Genomic DNA, 24895 nt, shown 5'->3' on the forward strand with positions numbered 1-24895 from the left:
AGGCGCCCGCCAGGTCGCCCGGCTAGTTTTTTGTATTTTTAGTAGAGACGGGGTTTCACCATGTTAGCCAGGATGGTCTTGATCTCCTGACCTCGTGATCTGCCCGTCTCGGCCTCCCAAAGTGCTGGGATTACAGGCTTGAGCCACCGCACCCGGCTAGCTTTTATTTATTTAGTTAGTTTTGAGACAGGGTCTCACTCTGTCACCCAGGCTGGAGTGCAGTGGCATGATCAAGGCTCACTGCTGCCTCAACCTCTTAGGCTCAGGTGATCCGCCTACCTCACTGCCCACCTCTCCCCCAAACTTCCCCAATAGCTGGAACTACAGGCTCGTGCCACCATGCCCAGCTAATTTTTTGTATTTTTTGTAGAGATGGGGTTTCACCACGTTGCCCAGGCTGTTCTCAAACTCCTGGACCCAAGCAGTCTGCCCGCCTTGGCCTCCTACAGTGCCAGGATTACAGGCATGAGCCACTGCATCCAGCATTATTTGTTTTAAAAGTAGCATATGACAGCTATAAACCACAACAGCTAAGCCCTAGTAGATAAAGGTCTGGGGAATAAAAGCACTTACGTGTTACAAGACAACTCTGAAAATGTTACTGGCCCTATACATGTAAGCAGAAGCTTTTCAACTTTTTCACAATGATATTAGAATAATTTTACCTAATTACAGAATACAGCTGCAATACATTTCTCTTACGGTATGACACCTGTATTCACAATGTTCTACATAGTTTGTAAGTATTATCTGAATTATCAAAGCTGTATAGCAACTGAAGTTAGGCTATGAAGTCAGACAGAACCAGGTAGGAGTCTGACTCTGAGACTTACTAGGTACATGACTTTAGGTAAACTAAGCCTCAGTTTCTTCCTCTGTAAAATGGGAATAACTGCACCCACTTCATAAGAATGCCTTAAGGATTAAATAGTGCCTGTGAAGCGCTAAGGCTAGTACCCAACACTAGCACACAGTAAGCAAACAGAACAATAGCCCCTAAAGATGTCTATATCCTTAATACTCAGAACTTGTATGTAATGGTAAGGGCAAGTGTTAGTTAAGGTTGTAAATGGAATTAAGTTTGCTAATCAGCTGGCCTTAAAATGGAGAGATTATCCTGCATTATGCAGTGGGCCCAGTGTAATCACAAAGGTCAGTGTAAGTGAAAGAGGGAGGCTAGAGAATAAATGTCAGTGTCAGAGAAAGAAAGCTATGTTTGGCTAGGCACGGTGGCTCACAACTGTAATCCCAGCACTTTGGGAGGCTGAGGCAGGAGGATCACTTGAGCCCAGGAGTTTGTGCCCAGTCTGGGCAACATAGTGAGATCCTATCTCTACAAAAATAAAAAAAAATTAAGTAAATTAAAAAAAAAAATGCTTTTCTGCTGGCTTTGAAGGAAGAAGGGGCAATGAACCAAGGAATGCAGGTGGCCTCTAGATGCTGGAAAAGGCAAGGAAATGAATTCTCCCCTTAAGCTCCCAGAGGAAACACAGCCCCACCAACACCTTGATTTTCGCCCAGTGAGATCCATTTCTGACCTCCAGAACTGTAACATACATTTTTGTTGTTTTAAATAACTGAGTTTATGGTAATTTGTTACAGCTGCAATAGAAAACAGATATACACTGTTGATTCATTATTATTAATGCATACCAAATAATTATTTCCCTTTCAATTAAAAATATATTTCTAAATAGCTCAAAATGTCAGTCATAGAGATAACAAAATAGTGATAATTAGTGCTATAGTTAGTTAAATTAGTTTGTCTGAATGATTAATTTCACAAAGTAATTTGAGTTCAAAGGGATTCACTCTTTTTTTAATCTCCAATGATTTACCAAAAAGTGTCCCATATATGATTATAATATTCTGGTGAATGAAAATAATCTGGTAAAATGAACCATCAATCACACTGCTAAGTAATACAACAAGAAAATGAAATTCTCGGGAACACTGAAAAATAGCATGTTCTAAGTGTATATAAGATTCAGTCACTGTAAACAGCTTGACAAAAGTAAAAATCTAAGAATGATGCTTCCTATTGATAAGAATACAATTTTCACTGAATAAAGAACTAATTTTTAAAACTCTACGAAACATATTCATACCAAATAAACTTGTAAATGGCTAGAACATTAGTGAACATATGTGAAAAATGCAATCTTAGTACATGTGTTTTTAGTGTAAAATGCCAATTCTACATTTTAGATAGTGGCCTTCCCAAGATGAAATGTCCATATACCAGCTGAGGCACAGTTTATCCCTGGAAGTACAGGAAGAAATTTAGAACTTTAATTTTTAAAAACTGTATCTTTTAAACTTTCAATTTTCCTCTGTGTATGTTTTATAATGTACTTAACAGATCAGTACAATAGTATACCCATCATTTATAGATAATCAGAATTTGGATCTTAATTTTTTTCTGATGGAGAGTGCATGATTGAAAAAGTCCGGAATATCAATAACAAGAATTACCAAGCCACTGCCTTTGTCATAGCCTTGTGCTTGATTTTGGTCTAAAAATGCACATATAGGGAGTTCAAACAAAAAAATCTCCAGCAATTACTAAATCAAGTTTGCCGTCAACCTTTTAAACAGGTTAGCCACACGCAAAGTGTGTCAAATGTTTCAAAGTAGCATTTATTTTTTAAAAAGCATGTTATGAGGTAGACTTATATCACATATTCACTGCATTTATAATATAAAGTTTTTTTATTAAAACCTTATATTTTTATGTAGGTATGTATATAGATAAAATAAACTCATCTACAACTCTAAGTTCATCCATTTGAAAGACTCAAAACAATTCAATTAAAAAGGTAAAAATTATAATTTTAGAAAGCTTTTGTAATTCTGAAATGAAGAACATTTGATCTGTCCAAAAATTTGTGGGAGCGAGGTGGTTTTAATTTTAGAAGTTATTTTACTAAATTATACATTTTATAGCTAATTCTCAATGAATGTGAATATCTTTATTAGAAGGTAGGTGAAAGATACTATAACTCTTTTATTATTTTGTACCCATCATGTCAAAATGATTACATCTAAGTAGGACCAGCTACATAACTTGTGAGCACAGTACAAAACAAAAATGCAGTGCCTTTGTTCAAAAAGTTGAGAATTTCAAGATGGCTATAGCAAACCATTAAAGTAAGCATGAGGCCTTTCAACTTTTTTTTTTTTTTTTTGAGACAATCTCAATCTCACTCTGTTGCCCAGGGTGGAGCGCAGTGATGTGCTCTCAGCTTACTGCAGTCTCAACTTCCTGGGCTCAGGTGATCCTCCCACCTCAGTTTCCCAGGTAGCTGGGACTATAGGTGCATGCCACCATGCCTGGCTAATTGTGTTTTCATTTTTTGTAGAAATGGGGTCTCATTATATTCCCCAGGCTGGTCTCAAACTCCTGGGCTCAAGCAATCTTCCTGCCTCGGCTTCCCAAAGTGCTGGGATTACAGGCGTGAGCCACTGCACCCGGCCTACATGGAATCTTTCTAAATATGGGGCACTATGTAACTGCACATGTGCAACCCCTTTAAAGCCAGCCCTGAATAGAAGTCTCTTGCAGCTACAGCTATGGAATACCAAGATGATAGTTATCTTTGTCCCTTGAGTTCCCAGTACTAAACTAGGCATATAATAGCGATTCAAATGTTTGTGGAATGAAAAACTGAGTCTTAACTTGCAGTTTTCCAGGTCAGTGAGAAATGTTTGGTTGCTTATGGTTAGAACAAATCTTACCCTGATGAATATAGTCTGTTAATAATAATAATAAATGATGGATTCCTCTATTACGGAATAATCTGCACACTGCATTCTGCTGGCTTCATGAGAGCTTGAAGCCACATATGGTGAAGGTTCATTTGATTAATTCAACAAATATTTATTGAATAACTACTCTGTGTCAAGTCCTGTACCAGGCACTGAGGATACAAGAATAAATAAAACAGTCTCTGCCCTCAAGGAGCTTACAGTCTAGCATAGGAACTTAAAACACCTCAGAACCTACTGAGAAGACTCTCTGGTTATCTAGTATATTATCTAGAATACTCCAAATTTCCTAAAAATGTGAATCTAAAATTTATCAGAAAACAGTTGGGCAATTGAAGATGCAGTGAAATTTAAAAGAAAATTCAAATATTCACCCTTTAATGTAAAAACCATGAAATCTAAATGAGGGAGAAACTTAAGAAAGCTGAAAATTCTACCTATTTTAAAGACTTTGGACCAAATTTAAACTTCAAAAATTATTTTATTATCTCTGGGTGACATTTTCATTTATAATGGCATTTATATACACATACATATAGGAGGTGTATGTGAGATATATTCCTTGGGGCTTTTGATAAAACCCGTATCTTTATCCCTAGTTCATTTACAACTAAAGAGAGCAGCATAATGGTAACTTTGAGATTTTCCTTTTGATAGTAATTTCCATTAACATTTGGGAGAAATTTTTAGGACATGATTTAGAATCATTTCTAGAATATAAATTTCAGTACAATCTTATTCTATAATGAGACAAAACTGTGTCTTTGTAACAATATGTGATAATTTAAGCCTATGTTTTTATGGTTATTGAAAAAGTTTAATGGCATCCAAAATACTCTTTTGTCTATCTGAATTTTTTTCCTGTACTCTTCTTCTTTTTTCTTAAAAGCATGATAGACCCCTCTGCAAATACAGAGCCTTTGTTGTTGCTTTGCTGTACTTTGGTACATTGCTGTTTATTCCTTAATCTAGCAGCATCCTTAGTTTGTAGTATATCTTACTTAGTTGCAACTAAAAAAAATTGGTAGCCTAGGCTTTAACTGGGAGTTTCTATTATCTAGAAGGTTACTAGGAACCTTTCAGAAAAGTGGAAAGCAACCAAAAGAGCTGTCTCAAAGACTGTGCCCCCCAGAGTTTTTCCAGCTCTTACTGTAGACACTCTGAACAGGCACAGTTATCTCAAGTCCAAGCTCATAACAGCATATTAGAAGAAAGTGGGGAGCCTGTGAGAGGCAGGCATATTGATAGTGTGGGAGGAGACATAGCAAATTACTTAGCAGATATTTAAAAATTTTTTAAATCCAACAGCAGTCTGAGGCAAATGATTCTGTATACCTCAGGGCTGAGAGAATCACTTTATAACATATTTGTTATAGCCCTTTACATTTTACGAAGTGTTTTACATACATCAGAGCTGGATACTTATAATAATACACTATGAATATAACTTTAACTTTTCATTATGAAAATGTGAATTATACTGAGCATGATGTTTAAGAAGAAGGCAGGAAGGTATACTAACATACCTGAAATACTCACATCAAAAATAATTACAAGTTTTAAATTTTGGCACTTAAGAGATATACATTAGCTATCCAAAAATTAATATGTACGGTTCCTTCAAGACCAACACGGGGTATCACTGAGTGAATTTTCACAGCACTCAGTGACTGCTGGTCATTAAATGGGGATGATTGTCATCAGTATAAGTATCACACTGTTTGTCCTGCTAAATGCAAGTTTAACAAGATACTTGTGGATGCCAGTACCACATATTCTGACAAATAAGGGAAACACTAGGCTTTTAAAAGATTCTCGGAGTGTTTTCCCTATATTGCACTTTCTAGATAACACAATTTTAACAATGATATAATGTGATCTTGGTTCTAGACACAGGATTGGGGAACACATGAATTACCTTTTTCTTGTTCCTCTTCTTAAAATTTTTAGTATAGTCTCAGAAATATAGCAAGGAGAAATAACAAAATATACATGTGCTTTGGGCTTCTGAGGAAAAAAGACCACCCACACACATTTTTAAAAGACTAAAATAGATGTCTCTTCTGCTTTAGCCATTTCATTTTCACAACTGAAAATAAGGAACTACTATATATTTGATGTCCCTAACTCATTAAACATAGCATTGCCATAAATGCACTGTTCTGCAGAAAACTTTTTAAAACAGGAGCACAATTTGTACTACATTTACTAACAATTATACTACATTACCAATTATGAATTATGAATAAAACTGAATAAAATTCAGAGTAAAAAACATCAGATTAGATTTTACTAATCTAAATTTACACTCAAGTGAGATGGGGCTTTGAAATGTTAAGAAGTAATTTCCTCCAATACTATAGCATTCCTGATGCCCTTTAATTCCTTGATTAATATTCCTTGATAACTTTTTGATCATCCCCATACCTCAGGGAGGACAAAGGTTCTTTTGAGTTTGCTGGCTGTTAATTTTTAATTCTCATCTGTGTGGCTCTGTTTTTTTCACAAGGCCATTTATCCTTCATTTTTCTTTTCTATTTTACAGCTGCTTATTCTGCTTGAAGTTTTTTAGTTAGGAAAGGCCAGAATGTGTGCCCTGAGTTTATGATAGTCTCATGAAAATTGTTAATCTTATAAATTTTTTTTACATGATACAAATGGTAAGCTAGCTCTATAATTAAAAAAAAAAAAAAAAAAAAAAAAAAAAAAAAAACTTCCAGAAGGTACTAAACAAATAACAGGCCAGCTTACCATACTTTACAAACTAAAGAGCACAATGGTAAAGCAGTAAGCACAGGCTTTGGAAAAAGAAACAAACCTGGGTTTGAATCCCAGTGCTGCCTCTCACTGCCTACTCCATGACTTAAGGCAAGTCATTTAATCTTTCTGACCCACTATTCCCTCCAAAGTAAACTGGGGCTCATTCCACCTACCCTGCAAGTTTTTGTGAGGGTTAGTAGTGAAGTCTGTACATTATTTGACACATGACAGGTACTCTGTAGTAGTTAAAGAATCATTGGCTGAATTTTGAGTTGGGCAACTTTGCTGGTCTAGCATGTGACATGGAACTCTTTCCAGAGTTGATACGATTTATGAAGTTTCTTTTGAATATCAATATGACCACTGTACTTGGTAGGTTATTTTTAAATAATAACATAGTTTGGGTGTTTTCACCTCCAAAACTAATTTTATTTTATTTTTATCTATTTCTTTTTTTTTTGAGGCAGAGTCTTGCTCTGTTGACCAGGCTAGAGTGCAGTAGTGCAATCTCGGCTCACTGCAACCTCTGCCTCCCAGGTTCATGAGATTCTCCTGCCTCAGCCTCCTGAGTAGCTGAGATTACAGGCGCCTGCCACCATGCTTGGCGATGATTTTTGTATTTTTGGTAGACACGGGGTTTCACCATGTTGGCCAGGCTGTTCTCAAACTCCTGACCTCAAGTGATCCACCCACCCCAGCCTCCCAAAGTGCTGGGATTACAGGCATGAGCCACCATGCCCAGCCTATTTTTATTTTTTGAGATAAGGTCTGGCTCTATTGCCCAGGGTGGAGTGCAATAGTGCGATCTGGGCTCACTGCAGCCTCCACCTTCCAGGCTCAAACCATCCTCCCACCTCAGCCTCCTGAGTAGCTGGGACTATAGGCATGTACCAACATGCCCATCTAATTTTTGTATTTTTGGTAGAGACGGGGTTTTGCCGTGTTGCCCAGACTGGTCTGGAACTCCTGGGCTCAAGCAATCCTCCCACCTTGGCCTCCCAAAGTCCTGGGATTACAGACGTGAGCCACTGTGCCCATCCCTATTTTCTTTAAAAAATATGTTTTTTACAAAACGTATGGCAAGTCTATGTATTTACTGTGCTTTGTGGTAATTTTCTCAATGACAAAAAATTTCCAGTTTTGTTAACATCCATGGTAAAATGATATAATTTCAAAAATTTGTTTTAGAGCCAAGATCCTTGTAACCTCTATAAATGTGTGTGAATAGTTAGTTGGCAGGTCCTACAAAGAAATGTCATTTTTATTCATGTATTTTGGGTTGTTTAAACATTTATGTAAGATTTAAAATACTTTTCTTCTTATGGCTAGAAGTCTCAGCTTCTACTCCCATGCCTGCCTTTTTAAAATCTATTGGCCAGTTTAAAGGTATTCACAATAATACAACTTATAGACAAAGTGTCCATAAGTCATTGTTTCTAACAGACAGCATAACACGGTAGAAATTGCCCTGAGCAAGGAATTAGAAGACTGGAATTCAAGTCCCAACTCTGCCACTAACTTTGCAGGATGACCTTAGGCAAGTCACGTCACTTCTCTCATTTGTCAGTTAATGCAAATGATTCCATTCTAAGTTATTTTCCACCTCTAAAATTACTTTCATTTACTATTATTATTTTTTAAATAATGAAAACACTTTCTGGGAATTGTCTTAAGCACCAAATGGGTAGAGAAGAATTTTTTTTTTTTTTTTTTTTTGAGATGGAGTCTCGCTCTGTCGCCCAGGCTGGAGTGCGGTGGCGCAATCTTGGCTCACTGCAACCTCCACCTCCCAGGTTCAAGCGATTCTCTTGCCTCAGCCTCCTGGGTAGCTGGGATTATAGGTGTACACCGCCACGCCCGGCTAATTTTTGTATTTTCAGTAGAGATGGGGTTTCACCATGTTGGTCAGGCTGGTCTCGAACTCCTGACCTCGTGATCTACCCACCTCGGCCTCCCAAAGTGCTGGGATTACAGGCATGAGCCACCATGCCTGGCCGGGTAGAGAAGAATTTACTGCTGATTAAGGTTATGTTTTTCAACCTGCAATCCAGAGACCCTCAGAATAAAGATTACTTGAGGTTCCTATGAAAAATGCAAATTCCTGTCTTTCCCCTGGCTGAATCAGAATCTCATAAGGTGAGGCTCAGGTTTCTGCATTTTTCACAAGCTCTGTAATGGTTACAATACACCCTAATGTTTGAGAACCAGTGGCCTAGAAAGAATGCAACCTAAGAGGGCAAGGCTAGTGCATAGCTTAAATTGCTCCAGCCTTTGGTAATCCCTTCTAAACACAGTGCCACCCATGTGGAGGAGACTGCAAGAAAGCTGTTATTCAAAGAAGAACAGTCAGCCTTGTGCTTGAGTCCTGCTTTATACTTATGTGTTTCATAAGAAAACACAAGGCAAGTCTTCATATCAGCACTTAGTCTTGATATCCAAGTCACTGACTACTGTACTTATGATAACAGCTTGAAGAGGACTGCAACTCTCCCCTCACTAATGGTGACAGAGTTGGCTTGTGACACCTGGCTCAGGGAAGAAAAATGAGTAAACCCCTACCTCTACTCTTGATTCCTCTTCCACCCCAATACTGTTAACACATCATCCTGTGTGATTCAAATAATCTGGCAAATGAAATACAGAAAAATCTAAGTCATATTGTTCTTATCACTCTATGACCAGATATTGTACTGATCTAATTTTAAAAATCCTTTTCTGTGCAATAGAAATAAAACTAAAGCCTATTCCGTCTCCGTTCCTTTCTAATGCTGTTGATAGGAACAAAATATCAAGTAAGGATACATGCTAGAGATGTTAAATTCATACAAGTAAAGTAAATTACAAAGAGAGGTGGTAATATTTGCTTCTAGAATTTCACAATAAAATCCCTCTCACCATGAAAATCTTTTTATAATTTTAACAGGAAACTTAAAAGACATTTTGTTGCAAGATTATCAATAATTATAAGAATAATGCCATTATCTGTGCTCAATATGGATAAACATAACAGCAACTTTAAAAGACCAAGTATACTCATAAGTGAAGATGAAATTTCTTTTTCAACAACCAATATGCCAATATCCAGCTTCTAGGTTTTATTCAATTCTAATGTCATGGGTTTCTCCTACTCCAATCAAAACTCCTGCCAAATGTCCACAAAATTGACACCAAAATCAACAAACACAAAGAAAGAGAGGGACAGGGAGAGGGAAAAGAGAGAAATAGTGAGGAAGAAAGGAACTTGACAAGAGCTACCATGCAAAATGACCAGAAGAACTGGAGTTCAGTGGCACAGATCAGCAGGAGCAGAGGAATGCTGAAAAAGATGATGCTGCATAGAGTCTAACTTGGAGATGCCTGTATGATGCTGGATGACCAAGTACTAAGGTCACAAGTGTGTTCATGGACCCATAAGAACCAGGATCTTGACCCAAACTTGTAAGATCTTCTAAAAAGAAAATACTTCATCTAAATTGAAGTAATTCCTAAGTCAAACACCAGAAGAGTTCCTTATTTGATGTAAGTTGTGCCTAAAACTTTGGCTGATACAAAGAAACCCGTCCACTAAGGCACCCTGAGGCAATCTGACAATGTGTTGGAGAGAACTTTGTTGTCAGTACCACATCATTATGAGAGTACAGAGAACGGATCACCCGCAAGGGACTGGCTTCTTTGGGCAAGCAGTCAACAAGTTCACTGCACTGTTTGTCAAATCCCAACAAGCGAATCCCATAGCCATGTGGGGAGGAAATCATTCGCCCATCGGGGCTGAAGCAAAGTTCTTTGATGTAACCCCTGCCTACATTGGCTTCTTCAATGTAATGAGTCAGTCGTAGAGAACAGCGAGGTGAGACAGGTCGCACTGGAGCTCCTTCTTGGAATTCATAGACACAAGTACACTAGGGGGAGAGAAGGGAGACAAACCAAGGTTACAGAGCCCAAATAGTGCTACAGATATTCCTTGTTTTTAAAAAGCTCAACAGATTGCCAAAGCCACAGAATTGTTACAAGAAATCACTCAGAATAATCCTATCCCCCTCCCAACTAACAAAACTTGTAGGCCCCGTACTTTCTTATCTTCATAAGCTAAGGTTATTCTGTGTTATGATGCTTTAAAGCCTTTTGTTCCCTGAGGCTGCCTGTGACTTCTGTAGTAATACATTCTCTTTTCTAAGGGCAACAACAATGTTGATATTTTAAAAATTCCTGGAGTACATCCAAGCCCTAGAGTATCTTACCTCTTCCCCTATACAATTCAAAGGCTCTTCTCTTCTCTCCTTTCAGTTGTGGCCTCTAGGACCAGTGAGATCCTTGGAAGACTCTTGCTTTCCAGAGTGATGAGAATCATAAAGTCATTTAACACCTTTCCCCCTAGTCATCAGTATAGTCCCTTCCTTTCCCAGAGTTTCCCCTGGTTTTTAAAAAAAGAAAATTATGATACTCAATTGGCTTAGTAAAATCTCACATTTAGCCAGCTTAGCTGAAACATTTCAGACCTATGTTTATTATACAAGGGTTTCTTTTTTTTTTCTTTGTGGGGGGAGGTGAGATGAAGGAGGCAAGATTTAAGAAGGTGGGCAAAATCTGAGCTGATGCTGGCCTTTAAAGTATGTCCCACCTTGTTCAACCCCAGCAGGAGAGGAATAAGAAGAGTTTGGAAGGGATAATTATACCATATGAAGCAAGAGAGGACAGAAACAGGAGAGTCGAGAAGCAGCATCTCTAGCAGTATGCCCTTGAAGGCAGAGACTGCAGTTAGTGATCGGCCTAAGGTCTGCACACACGGCAATGGCAATTTGTCCAATGAGCCCTGTTGAAGGTGGAGTGCTGCTGCCTGTACCTCCTCATCATCACTGTTGCTTGAGCACCGAAGAAGAGTGGCCCAGCCTTTTGGGTGCAGCTGTAAGGATGTGATGCAGTTTCCATGGTCACTCTCACCAAGAACTTCAGGGGTTACGACTTCAAGACTATTTCGTGGTGAAACTCCTGAGATACAAGAAAAGGAGGATGTGGAATTTGTATTATCAGAAAACTAAGGCAGTTCATCAAAGCTTTTATTTCTGGCAGCCACCTCCCATGCCATCATTCCTTAGTCTGCCCCTCATGCTACCATATGTGAAAGAGCATGGTACTCCCCAGTATATGGTGTGTGAGTTTTGGCAGGGTGAAAGTGTGGGGAAATGGTATAAATAGAACGAAAGAATCCAAGTTCCCACAGCAGTAATCATCGCCGACCTAAGGCTAAGGCATAGAAGCTGACTACGGGTTCTTAATCTCAGAAAGCTCTTTATTTAAGTAAGAACCAAAGTTGTGTGACATGAAAGGACTCTAGAAAGGTAAAAGGTAACAATTCTCATGTTATTGGACCTGGTGCTTTCTGGTCCAGAGAAGGAGATACCTGGAAGCCACGAGGATTGCCTTTAAGCAAATAAAAAGATCAGGACTTATGCCCCCGCAACAACAACACTATAAACAAAAAATAAAATTTTGGAAATGAGGAAGGACACCTCACATAAAGGCATGTCAAAACAAGGGATGGGAGACATTGCCAATCATACATCTTCCTGGTGATTCTACTATGCCTCCTCATTTCCTTCTGCCTAACACCCAATGAAAATGACTGCTGGAGTAAGGCACTGTTACTAATGGGAGTATGTTATATCCTTCAGGTGCATGAAAAACCACTTTCATAGACACTGTAAGGAAGCAACTTAGAAATTTAATAGGAAGGGAAATATTTCAACACTTCTCTGACTGCAGAAGGAGATACTTTGAAGGTAATGAGCTCCCTCTGTCAGATCCTTTGTGAATTGCTTGTCAAGCAGATGTGTTAACTTCTTTTTAAAGATTCCCTTTAGATTACTACATCATTAACAGAAACCTGTGAAGCTCTAAATTACACTGCTATAACAAAACTCTACTGAAATAACTATTTCACATGTGATTGAACTTTAACAATTTTAGAGAAAAACGCTTAAGAATTAATTTGGAAAACCTATAACAAAACCAGACAAAAAATGCATTCTAAGTAGGTGGTTTGCTAACTGTGCCCCTTGGGGTTCCTCAGGAGCTGGCAAAAGTGGGGAACCACGTGTGAGCTGAGGTGGAGATGGGGTGAGGAAGACTGGAGGGTCAAGAGCCTCCCTAATTTTTTTTGAACCAGAGCTACTTTGATTTTATTTGTGCTACATCTCTTAAGAATCCACAGCAGATTTCATGTCAAAAATAGAGTTCTAATGCTGAAATGCATTTGAAAGCCTCTGCTCTATACAGCTATTATATCTGCCAAAGGATGGTGTTAACATACTCTGACAACTGAAGATGCAGGATTTCCAACATTTAGAGCAACTTCACCTATAAGCCCCACCTTCTCCCATGTTTTCCCTCTCTTTCCACCCTCTCATTTTCCTCTTCTTTCCAGCCTTCTCATATATCATCTCTTCCCTCATTCTCAACTCTCTGTGGCATAGAACTGCTGTATATTTGTGTTTGTGTGTTTACCACTGGTCAATAACAAGCAAGCATGTTAACTATTCTTTTCTTCTTAAATTAAGTTTCTTTTTCTTGTGGATGGTGTAGTCAATCAATAAAGATTTTTCTCAATGATTATTAGAAGCCTTGACTTGTTTCCCATAGCACAAGTAGAAGGAGAACAGGAAGAATCTGCAAAAGATGTTTGTGTTACAAATCAAAGGAAAAATGTTATACTTCTGGGCATAAATCTTTACATTTAAGATGAGGAGCCTTTAACCTTAAAGTGAAATATCACAGACTTCAGTATCCAGAGGCAAGTGGATAGGCCATAGGTTAGGGTAGAAAGAGCTCTTAAACCATTCTACTGACATAAGTAGCCATGCAAGATAACCAGCATCTTCCAGGCAAAGCCACCCAGTGAAAACACAAATTAGAAGTCTGAGATTTAGTCTCTGCCCAAAATATGAAGGTAGAGAAATCTCTATTTCCAAAAGTGACTCAAAATGAAAAAAAAAAAAAAGCCGTATCTGGCTCCTAATAGTTCACAAAGAGAAGAACAAACAATAAATAATGTAAGAGCTTAGATGTGGATTAGTATGAAGAGGAATAGTATGTGGAATTTGTATAGGTAGAAACCATTTCAATTGGGGGGTGGAAGGTACAGGGCACAGCACCTAGTTCTGCCAGAATGGCTAGGAAAAAACTGGGAAATACAGAGTGGAGCCAGATGGTAGCTCACTTTATCCTACAAACCCTTTGAGGCTGTCAGGCATTGCATAGACAAATAAATGGCAGAGCAAAAAGTCTGAGGGTAGGCAGGTGACTTCCACAATTACCTGAAAATTCATGCCTTATATTTATACAGAACTTTCACATGCATAATCTCATTTAATTTTCACAACAATCTTGATTGAAATCTACATTTCTGGACTACTTCCTCTCCAAACTAGACCAAACTAAGTCCAGCTAATAAAACCAAAGCTCATATTCCATTAAGATTTAACTCAAGATATTCAACCCCAGAGACTCAGTTAGCTTTTTGAAGATGATGACTGAGGGATAAATCATCTCATCTCCATTGCTTTTATTTTTATGGATCAAAACTATAAAATTGATTTTAATCAATAATTAATCAGATTGGCAGAATCTGTTGTTACAAGATTATAAAATCCAACTTTTAACCTACCTTCTCTTTGAGAGGCTCGTGACATGTGTTTCTCAGAAGAATTAGAATCACTATGATGACAAGGTGAGCCAGAAACTCTAGGACCAGATGAACTTGATGAAGTGGTCAAATCTTAAAAATATAAAAAAATTCTGACAATAAACCTAGCATAACTCTGGTAGTGGCTCTTAACTTTTTAATTATTCTGCTCAAACCATAGTTTTAACATTTAAAAAAAATGGTCATATATAACTGGCCTATAAGACTGAGGAAGGCAAGACAGCTCTTTGAAGTGTTCTAAGATCTAGTCCCTTTCTGAATCTTTTATATCAAAGACTTGACTATGTGAAATAAAAATGAAAAACAAAATAATCATAGGAGCATCTTTGGATTCTCATCATTTCTGTACTAAAATGGAACCAAAAAATTCAATGAAAGTGAAAACTAAGCTCTTAAGCCTATTGTTTTTATATTAAAATAGGGTCCAAACATCAGGCCCATTACCAGAAACATGAAGAGATTCTTCTTTAAAGTATACCAAAAACTTCCATTATCATTATTGAAATTACGTGAATAGTCCTTTTTTTTTTTTTTTTGAGACAAGGATCTTGCTATGTTGCCCAGGCTGGACTCCTAATTCCTGGGTTCAAGTGATCCTCCCACCTCAGGCTCAGCATCCTGAGTAGCTGGGCCTACAGGCATGCACTACTGTGCCAAGTTTATGTGAATACTCTGAAATGTGACACAAAGTTTACATTGAAAAAAATAAAATGAGTATCAGGTAGTGGAGTCTGATATATTACTCCAAATAGCAATGTCTATTTCATCATCACATTTTGCTAGTGGTCCCATACCTATGTTAAGAATTCTTACTAGTCTAATATCCTGTGATGTTATTATCAGAATTACCGTTAGAAAACTGAAAACCTTGTTGGTTTTTGAGTTGAAATAGGCCAACTAGACATTCAAAATCACTATTTCTCACTAAGCTAGAGTTGCTTATCATGTTTAACTTAAAAGGCAAATTTGAATCTAAAAGGATTATACTCGTATATTTATGAAATCCCTTGTTTGCAAGTAAGTTGGTAAAACTTAAATTTCTAGTTTTAGCAATTACACCAGGCACTGCAGTACAATGATGTCTGTACTTTCCCAGAGGAATCTTCGGAAGTGGTCCTGTGCACATGGAGAAAGATTCCAACCTTTTTTTTCTTTTCTTTTCTTTTTTTTTTTTTTTTTGGACACAGGGTCTCTCTCTGTTGCCCAGGCTGGAGTGCAGTGGGGCGCAATCATGGCTCACTGCTGCCTCAACCTGCCAGGCTCAGGTGATCCTCCTGCCCCAGCTTCCCCAGTAGATGGGACTACAGATGCATGCTAGCGTATCTGGCTAATTTTTGTATTTTTCATACAGACAGGGTTTCACCATGTTGTGCAGGCTGCTCACAAACTCCCAGGCTCAAGCGATCCGCCCACCTCAGTCTCCCAAAGTGCTAGGATTACAAGCGTGAGCCACTGTGCCTGGCTAAATTTTTAAGTTATTTGTAGAGATTAGGTCTCCCTATGTTGCCCAGGCTACTCTGAACTCGTGGACTCAAGCGATCCTCCCACTTTGGCCTCCCAAAGTCATGGGATTACAGGTGTGAGCCCATGCACCTGGTCCCAACCATTCGAAGCTGCCTTTTAATAGCAATCTATTAGCATTCTATGTTCCAAATGCTTAAGTCTTTTTTCCCCTGGATTTTGTTTATAATGTAAATTATATTAATTTGTTTATAATGTAAACCACTCACCTCTTTCCCAAAGGTAGATGAAATATAGTCTTTTTTAAATCACATAATGTTGATAAAATACAATACTTAAGTTTTTCTGAACCCTAAATTCACTTAAGTCTAACAAAATCAGCAATGGGAGAAGAGACAGAGTTTTAGCAAGAGAGTGTTTAGAGAGTAATGAGATAAGATGGCACCAGCTATCTGTCTGGACATCTATAAGTCTAGGACACAGATAGACTTAAAACTAAAACTCTGTATTGACCATAACTTAATAAAAGCTCTGCTTGATTCCAGAAGGACTTAAGACCTTGTGCCATCACTAATTTTTGAGATAGTGATGATTTAAAATTACTGATGATAAGATCCTGTGGCTAGCATAAAGCTAAAAGAAAATACTTTAGGGTTGGCAGTTATTTCTCCTAGTCCATTTGTGATTCAGAGGTATATATGACTATGTCAGGGATACATACAAATCATTATACTTGCTTGGATAAAAACCCATCACTGAGCTTTCTAAAGAATGCCTTTTGTCTTCCCCTTTCCTGCTATCATTCTCGGAAAGGAAACATATATTATCTCTATGTTTGAGATTCTTGAGAAAAATCTTTTTGACCAAAAAAGAAAAGCTTACCTGAACTTGAAGTAGTTCTTCTTGCTCTTAAAATGGGATAGCTGCCTACTTCTAAAGACTTAGTTAAGTCAAGATCATGCAAAATTAAGAGATATCCAGAGGACGTTGAAATCAACATTTTGGAACAATCTGGTGTTAACCTCATTCGCATGAGAAAACGTGTGTGAAAGAATTTCTTATGTGGACACCCATCTTCTGTATACCTACAGGAGAAACCAAGCCAACAAAATCTAGAGTTATCATAAATATAATGGTTCAGTAATAATCATATTTTTGCCCTTCAAAATAAAATTTAGGGAGGATGAGGCGAGCTTGGTCAGTGGGCTCAAAGTTACAATTAGGAGGAATAAGTTCTAGGGTATTATATTGCACAATAGGGTGATGATGGTTAGTAGTAAGATACAGTATATTATAAAATAGCTAGAAGAGTGACTGTTACATGTCCTTACGGCAAAGGAATGATAAGTGCATGCTAATACTGATTTGCTCATTATACAGCATATATGTTTCAAGACATCAAATTGTACCCTATAAATGCGTACAGTTACAATGTGTCAATTAAAAACTATTTGAGGCCAGGCATGGTGGCTCATGCCTATAACCCCAGCACTTTGGGAGGCCAAGGCAGGAGGATTGCTTGAGCCTAGGAGTTCAAGACCATCCTGGGCAAGATGGTGACCCCATCTCTACAAAAATTTAAAAAATTAAAATAAATTAGCTGAGTGTGGTGGTGTGCACTCATAGTTCCAACCACTCAGGAGGCCGAGGTGGGAGGATCCCTTGAGCCTAGGAGTTTGAGGCTGCAGTGAGCTATGATCACACCACTGCACTGCAGCCTGGGTGACAGATAGATGCTATCTCTATTCAAAAAAAAAAAAATGGAAACTTCAAAAATGAGATGTCTTTCCAATAAATTTTATTTTATGTTAATAATTATTATTTAAAGTAATACATGTTGTTTTAATCAATTGTAGACTAATAATATTGTAATGATCATTAAATCCAGAAGAAATGTAACACTAATAGCCCTGTGGTTACAGAAAACAATTTTAAAAATTAATGTCAGTTTACATGCATATTTTTGATACCGATAAGAATGATCAGTAGGCTGGGGGTGGTGACTCACGCCTGTAATCCCAACACTTTGGGAGGCTGAGGCGGGAGGACAGATGGAGCCCAGGAGTTCAAGACCAACCTGGGCAACATAGCAAGACCCTGTCTCTACAAAAAATAAAAAATTAGCTGGAGACTGAGGTGGGAAGATGGTTTGAGCCTGGAATGTGGAGGGTGCAGTGAGCTATGACTGCGCCACTGCACACCAGCCTGAGCATATAACAGGATATAATTCTATGAGAAAATATAGTGAAAATGAGTACCAGAAGAAAAAGTTGTAAAACTTCCGGTTGTTAAAAAAAATATAATTTACAGTCAATGTATATTTAGATTTACATACATGCTTAATAATGTTTTTGCTCATCATTCCTTCCTTCATCTCCAACATTCCTTTTTGATCCTTTCTTTCTGAAGTGTATTCCTCAGAATTTTTTTTTTTTTTTTTTTTTTGAGATGGAGTTTTGCTCTTGTTGCCCAGGCTGGAGTGCAATGGTACTGTCTCAGCTCACTGCAACCTCCGCCTCCTGGGTTCAAGTGGTTCTCCTGCCTCAGCCTCCCAAGTAGCTGGGATTACAGGCACGTGCCACCACACCCATGCCTGGGATTACAGGCATGAACCACTGCGCCCGGCCAGAATTTTTTAAAGTTAGACTTTGTTGAGGTAAATTCTCTCATTTTTTATTGTTCTGAATTTTTTTTTTTTTTTTTAGACAGAGTTTCACTCTTATTGCCCAGGCTGAAGTGCAATGGCACAATCTTGGCTCACTGCGACCTCCGCCTCCCGCGTTTAAGCAATTCTCCTGCCTCAGCCTTTAAAAAAAGATAATTTTTTTAATGGTGTACATGATGTTTGAAATATGTACATATTGTGGAATGGCTAAATCAAGCTAATTATATATATATATATATATATATATATATATATATATATATATATATATAAAACCTCACATACCTAGCATTTATGATGATAACACTTAAAATCTACTTTTAACAAATTTCAGTTATATATAATAACAGTAAATTGTCATTAACAGTGGTCATCATGTTGTACAATATAAATCTCCCGAGTAGCTGGGATTACAGGCACCTGCCACCACATCCAGATAATTTTTCATATTTTTAGTAGAGACAGGGTTTCACCATGTTGGCCAGGCTGGTCTCAAACTACTGACCTCTGGTGATCCACCGCCTTGGCCTCCCAAAGTGCTAGGATTACAGGCGTGAGCACCATGCCCGGCCTGTTCCGAAAATCTTCATTTCACTCTTTTTTAAGAGACTGGGTCTTCCTCTGTTGCCCAGGCTGGGGTGCAATGGCACAATCGTAGCTCACTGTAACCTCAAATTCCCAGGCTCAAGGGATCTTCCCACTTCAGCCTTCCAAGTAGCTGGAACTACAGATGTGCACCACCATTCCTGGCTCATTTTTAAATTTTCTGAAGAGATGGGGTCTTGCTATGTTGCCCAGGCTAGTCTTGAACTCCTGGTCTCAAGTGATCCTCCCACTTGAGAGCCACTATGCCCAGCTCAACTCATCTTATTGAATAAAGGTTTAGCTGAGCATATAATTTTAGGTCGTTGTTGCTTTCTGAATATTTAGGATAATTTTCCACAGAGTTCTATCTTTCATTGTTACTATTTGTGAGTCTGCTATTAGTCTGACTGTTACTTTGAGTAATTTATCTTTTTTCCTCCCCTCTGGTTAATCTTCTCTCTGTCTTTAGACATATTTGCATATGTCTAAATTACATATGAAATTTACATACACTGCAATTTCACTGGTATATGTAAATTTGGATTTTTTTTATTTATCTTTATTGGGATTCGTTTGACTTTCCAAGTCTTAAGATTCATATTATTCATATATGCTGAAAGTTTCTCAGGCATTATTCCAATATTGTCTATCATTGATTTTCTCTCTTCTTTTGGAACTCCAAATATATGTATGAAACATTCATGTTTGACTCTCCTTTTCTTATAACTTGCTCCTTTATATTTTCTATCTTTTCATTTCCATATGTTATATTCGGGGTAACTTTTCAATATCTATTTTCACATATATATATATATATATATATATATATATATATATTTTTTTTTTTTTTTTTTTTTTTTTTTTTTTTTTTTGAGACAGAGTCTCACTCTGTCGCCCAATGCAGTGGCATGATCTTGGCTCACTGCAACCTCCACCTCCCAGGTTCAAGCGATTCTCCTGCCTCAGCCTCCCAAGTAACTGGGATTACAAGCACCTGCCACCACACCCAGCTAATTTTTGTATTTTTAGTAAAGACGGGGTTTTACCATGTTGGCCAGGCTGATCTCAAACTCCTGACCTCAAGTGATCCACCTGCCTTGGCTTCCCAAAGTGCTGGGATTACAGGCATGAGCCACTGTGCCCAGGCAGTTTATGCCCTTTATTTTAAAATTTGCTTGTTGGCTAGGTGCAGTGGCTCATGCCTGTAATCCCAGCACTTTGGGAGGCCAAGGTGGGAGGATCACTTGAGCCAGGAGTTAAGAGACCAGCATGGGCAACATAATGAGACGCTGTCTCTATGAAAAAATATAAAAGTAGCCAGGCAGAGTATCACACACCTGGAGTCCCAGGTACTTGAGAGGCTGAGGTAGGAGGATGGCTTGAGCCCAGGAGGTCAAGGCTGTCGCCCAGGCTGGAGTGCAGTGGCACAATCTCGGTTCACTGCAGCCTCCTCTTCCCAGGTTCAAGTAATTCTCCTGCCTTAGCCTCCCGAGTAGCTGGGATTACAGGTGTGCGGCACCACACCCGGCCAATCTTTGTATTTTTAGTACAGACAGGGTTTCACCATGTTGGCCAGGCTGCTCTCGAACTCCTGACCTCAAGTGATGCACCCACCTTGGCCTCCCAAAATGCTGGAATTACAGGTGTGAGCCACCATGCCAGGCCTAAAAAGATAAATTTTTTTAATGGTGTACATGATGTTTGAAATATGTATATATTGTGGAATGGCCAAATCAAGCTAATTTATATATATATATATATAGAACCTCACATACTTAGCATGTATGATAACACTTAAAATCTACTTTTAATAAATTTCAATTATATATAATAACAGTAAATTGTCATTAACAGTGGTCGTGATTTTGTACAATGTAAATCTCTTGAACTTATTCCTCCTAATTGAAATGTATTTTCAAAATTTCCCTCCACTGTACTCCACCTACCTGTCCCCAGTCCCTGGTAACCACCATTCTACTATCTGCTTCTATGAGTTTTTGACTTTTTTAGATTCTACATGTAAGTGATATTTGTCTTTCTGAGCCTGGCTTATTTTGCTTAATATAATGTCCTCCAGGCTCATTCATGTTGTTGCAAATGACAAATTTTCCTTCTTTTTAAAGGCTGAATAGTATTTTGTTGTGTATATTACAACATTTTAAATCCATTCATTCACTGATGGACGTTTAGGTTAACTCCATATCTTGGCTACTGTGAATAGTGCTGCAGTGAACATGGGAATGCAGATATCTTTTCGACATAGTAATTTAATTTCCTTTGGATATATACCTAGTAGAAGGATTGTTGGATTTATATGGCAGTTCTATTTTTAAGTTTTTGAGGAACCTCCCTACTCTCTTCCATAATTTATATCTAATGACCTTTGTTAACTCTTACTAATTCTGGTAATTTATCTGAGAAATTCCTAAGATTTTCTATATAGATCAAGGATTAGAAAACTTTGGCCTATGGGCCAAATTTGGCCCACTTACTGGTTTTATTTATTTTATGTTTTAAAGACAGGGTGTCAATCTGTTGCCCAGGCTAGAGTGCAGTGGTGCGATCATGGCTCACTGCAACATTGAACTCCAGGGCTCGGGGTCCTCCTGTCTCACCCTCCTGAGTACCTGGGACTACAGGTGCACACGGCCACACCTGGCTAATGTTTTAAGTTTTTTGTTGTTGTTGAGACGGAGTCTTGCACTGTTGCCCAGGCTGGAATGCAGTGGTGCAATCTCGGCTCACTGCAACCTCTGCCTCTCAGGTTCAAGCAATTCTTCTGCCTTAGCCTCCCGAGTAGCTGGGATTAAAGGCACCCGCCACCACACCCAGCTAATTTTTTTGTATTTTTAGTAGAGACGGGGTTTCACTATGTTGATCAGGCTGGTCTTGAACTCCTGACCTTGTGATCCGCCTGCCTCAGCCTCCCAAGTGCTGGGATTACAGGCGTGAGCCACCGCACCTGGCCATGTTTTAAAATTTTTTTGGAGATGAGGTCTCACTATGTTGCTCAGGCTGGTCTCAAACTCCTGGGCTTACGCAATCCTCCCACCTTGGCCTCCCAAAGTGATGGGATTATAGGCAGGAGCCACTGTGCCTGACCACTGCCTGGTTTTATAAAGAAAGTTTTTATGAACGCAGCCACATGTATTCATTTACGTACATCTATGACGGCTCAGAGACCATGTAGTATACAAAGCCTAAAATATGTACTACCTGGTCCTTTATAGAAATAGTTTGCCAACCCCTGATATATCATCTATGAATAATATTGTTTTCTTCTTTCCAATCCATATATAATTGTTTTCTTCCTTCTTTTATTGCACCAACTAGTACGCTCCCCCGCTTCACCCACCCCATGACACTGATGAATAGTAGTGGTAACAGTGAGCAAGTTCTTCTTCCAGATTTTAGGGAGAAAACTTCTTAAGGTTCACCATTTTAAAATGTGCTGTAATTTTTTAGTATATACTTTTGGTAAATTTCCTTCTATCTCTAGTTAATTAATGATTCAGGAGTTTCATTGAGGTATAACTTACATGCCATAAAACTCACTCATTTTAGGTGTAAATTAAGTAATTATTTATTTATTTTTATTATGTATTTATTATTTATTTATTTATTTATTTTTGAGACAGAGTCTCGCTCTGTTGTCCAGGCTGGAGTATAGTGGCACAATCTTGGCTCACTGGAACCTCTGCCTTCCAGATTCAAGCAATTCTCCTGCCTTAGCCTCCCGAGTAGCTGGGATTACAGGCGCCCACCACCATGCCCTGCTAATTTTTGTATTTTTAGTAGAGACGGGGTTTCACCATGTTGGCCAGGGTGGTCTCAAACTCTTGACCTCAGGTGATCCACCCACCTCGGCCTCCCAAAGTGCTGGGATTACAGGCGTGAGCCACCACGCCAGGCCGCAATTAAGTAATTTTTTAGTAAATTTACAGAGTTGTGCAATCATCAACACAATCCAGTTTCAGAACATTTTCATCACCTTAAGAGATTCCTCCTGCCCATTAGCAATCATTTTCTGTTCCCATTCCAGCTCCAGGCAACCACTAATCAACTTTCTATCTCTATAGATTTACCTATTCTGGATATTTCATATAAATAGAATCGTACAGTAAGTAGTCTTTTGCAAATTGGCTTTTTTCACCCAGCATACTATTTTGAGGTTCATCCATGTCATAGCATGTATCAATTCTTTGTTTTCATTGCCAAATAGTATTCTGTTGCATACATATACCACATTTTGTTTATCTAGTCACCACTTGCTGGATATTTGGATTGGTTCCATTTTTTGCTTATTATGAGTGCTACTATAAACATTCATGTATAAGTCTTTGTGTGGCCATATATGTTCATTTCTCTTGAGTAGATATCTAGGAGTGGAATTGGTGGATCATATGGTAACTCCATGTTTAACATTTTATGAAACTGCCGAATTGTTTTCTAAAGTGGCTATTCCATTTTACATTCCCACCAGCAATGTGGGTTTCAGCAATGAGGGTTCCAGTTTCCCCACATTCTTGCCAATACTTGTTATTAATTAATAATATGGAGTCTTCCAATCCATGAACATGGACTATCTCCCCATTTATTTACAACTTCTTATATTCCCTTTAGCAATGTTTTATAGTTTTCAGTGTGCAAATCTCATACCTCCTTTGTTGAATTTATTCCTATGTATTTTACCCTTTTTGATGCTATTGTGAATGAAATTATTTTCTTCATTCAATTTTGGATTGTTCGTTGCTTATAAGTAGAAATACAATTGATTGTATATCTTGTGAATTTACTAAACTTGTTTATTAGGTCTAGTGGATTTCTTGGTAGATTCCTTACTATTTTCTATATACAGAAACATACCTCCTGCACTTCTTCCTTTTCGTCTTTTTTTTTTTTTTTTTTTTCCTTTTTGTGGAGAACGGGGTCTCGCTGTATTACCCAGGCAGGTCTCGAACTCCTGGGCTCAAGCTATCCTCCCGCCTCTGCCTCCCTGAGAGCTGGGATTACAGACGTGAGCCACCGCGCCCAACCACTTCTTCCTTTTCAATCTGAATGCCTTTTCTTCTTTCTTTTTTTACCTGATTGCACCTCCAGTGCAATGTTGTACCTCCAGTATAATTTCAAATAAAAGTGGTGAGAGCCTTGCTTCCAGTCTTAGGGGGAATGCATTCAGTCTTTCAATGTTAAGCAAGATTCTTAGCTGTTGAATACATTCCCTTTTATGCCTAGTTTTATCACAAAGAGATTTTGTCAAGTGCTTTTCTGTCTTGATGATCATATGGGTTTTGAACTTTATTAGTATGATGTATTACATTAACTGATTTTGGGAGTTAAACCAACCCTGTATTCCTGGGATAAATTCTACTTGGTGATGACATAAAAATGTTTATATATATTGTTAGATTTGCTAATATTTTGTTGAGGATTTTTCCATCAGTTTTTTTTTTTTAAGGAATATTTGTGGCTTCTATTCTCTTTTTTTTTTTTTTTTTTTTTTTTTTTGAGACGGAGTTTTGCTCTTGTCCCCCAGGCTGGAGTGCAATGGTGTGATCTTGGCTCACTGCAACTTCCACCTTTTGGGTTCATGGGATTCTCCTGCCTCAGCCTCCTGAGTAGCTGGGATTACAGGCATGCACCAGCACACCCAGCTAATTTTTGTATTTTTAGTAGAGATGGGGTTTCACCATGTTGGCCAGGCTGGTCTTGAACTCCTGACCTCAAGTGATCAGCCTGCCTTGGCCTCTCAAAATGCTAGGATTACAAGCATGAGCCACCACACCCAGCCCTGTAGTTTCTATTTGTATGGTGTCTGTCTGGTTTTAGTATCAGGATAATACTAGATTCAAAGAATGAGTTGGAAAGTATCCTGTCTCCTCTATATTCTGTAAGAGTTTGTGAATGATTGTTATTATTTACTATGTAAATATTTGGTAGAATTAATCAGTGAAGCC

The 24895-nt window shown here is 38.3% G+C and overlaps 1 protein-coding gene across 2 annotated transcripts in view; it reads right to left on the reverse strand.

Moving 5' to 3' along the window:
• Positions 1-3867: 3867 nt before the first annotated feature.
• Positions 3868-24895, reverse strand: part of DCAF10 (DDB1 and CUL4 associated factor 10) — a 66419-nt gene continuing 45391 nt past the window's right edge. The window contains exons 4-7 of one of the 2 annotated variants that reach the window (XM_010369995.2): positions 16571-16773; positions 14189-14299; positions 11369-11514; positions 3868-10427 (exon numbers count right to left, since the gene is read on the reverse strand). In XM_010369995.2, the coding sequence (XP_010368297.1) occupies positions 10059-10427; positions 11369-11514; positions 14189-14299; positions 16571-16773 (829 nt within the window). In that variant the 3' untranslated portion in view covers positions 3868-10058. The remainder of the gene's footprint in view (positions 10428-11368; positions 11515-14188; positions 14300-16570; positions 16774-24895) is intronic. The other variant, XM_030919930.1, reaches the window with a different exon arrangement.

Source organism: Rhinopithecus roxellana, chromosome 16 (assembly GCF_007565055.1).
Source record: "Rhinopithecus roxellana isolate Shanxi Qingling chromosome 16, ASM756505v1, whole genome shotgun sequence".
NCBI classification, from domain to species: Eukaryota; Metazoa; Chordata; class Mammalia; order Primates; family Cercopithecidae; genus Rhinopithecus; species Rhinopithecus roxellana.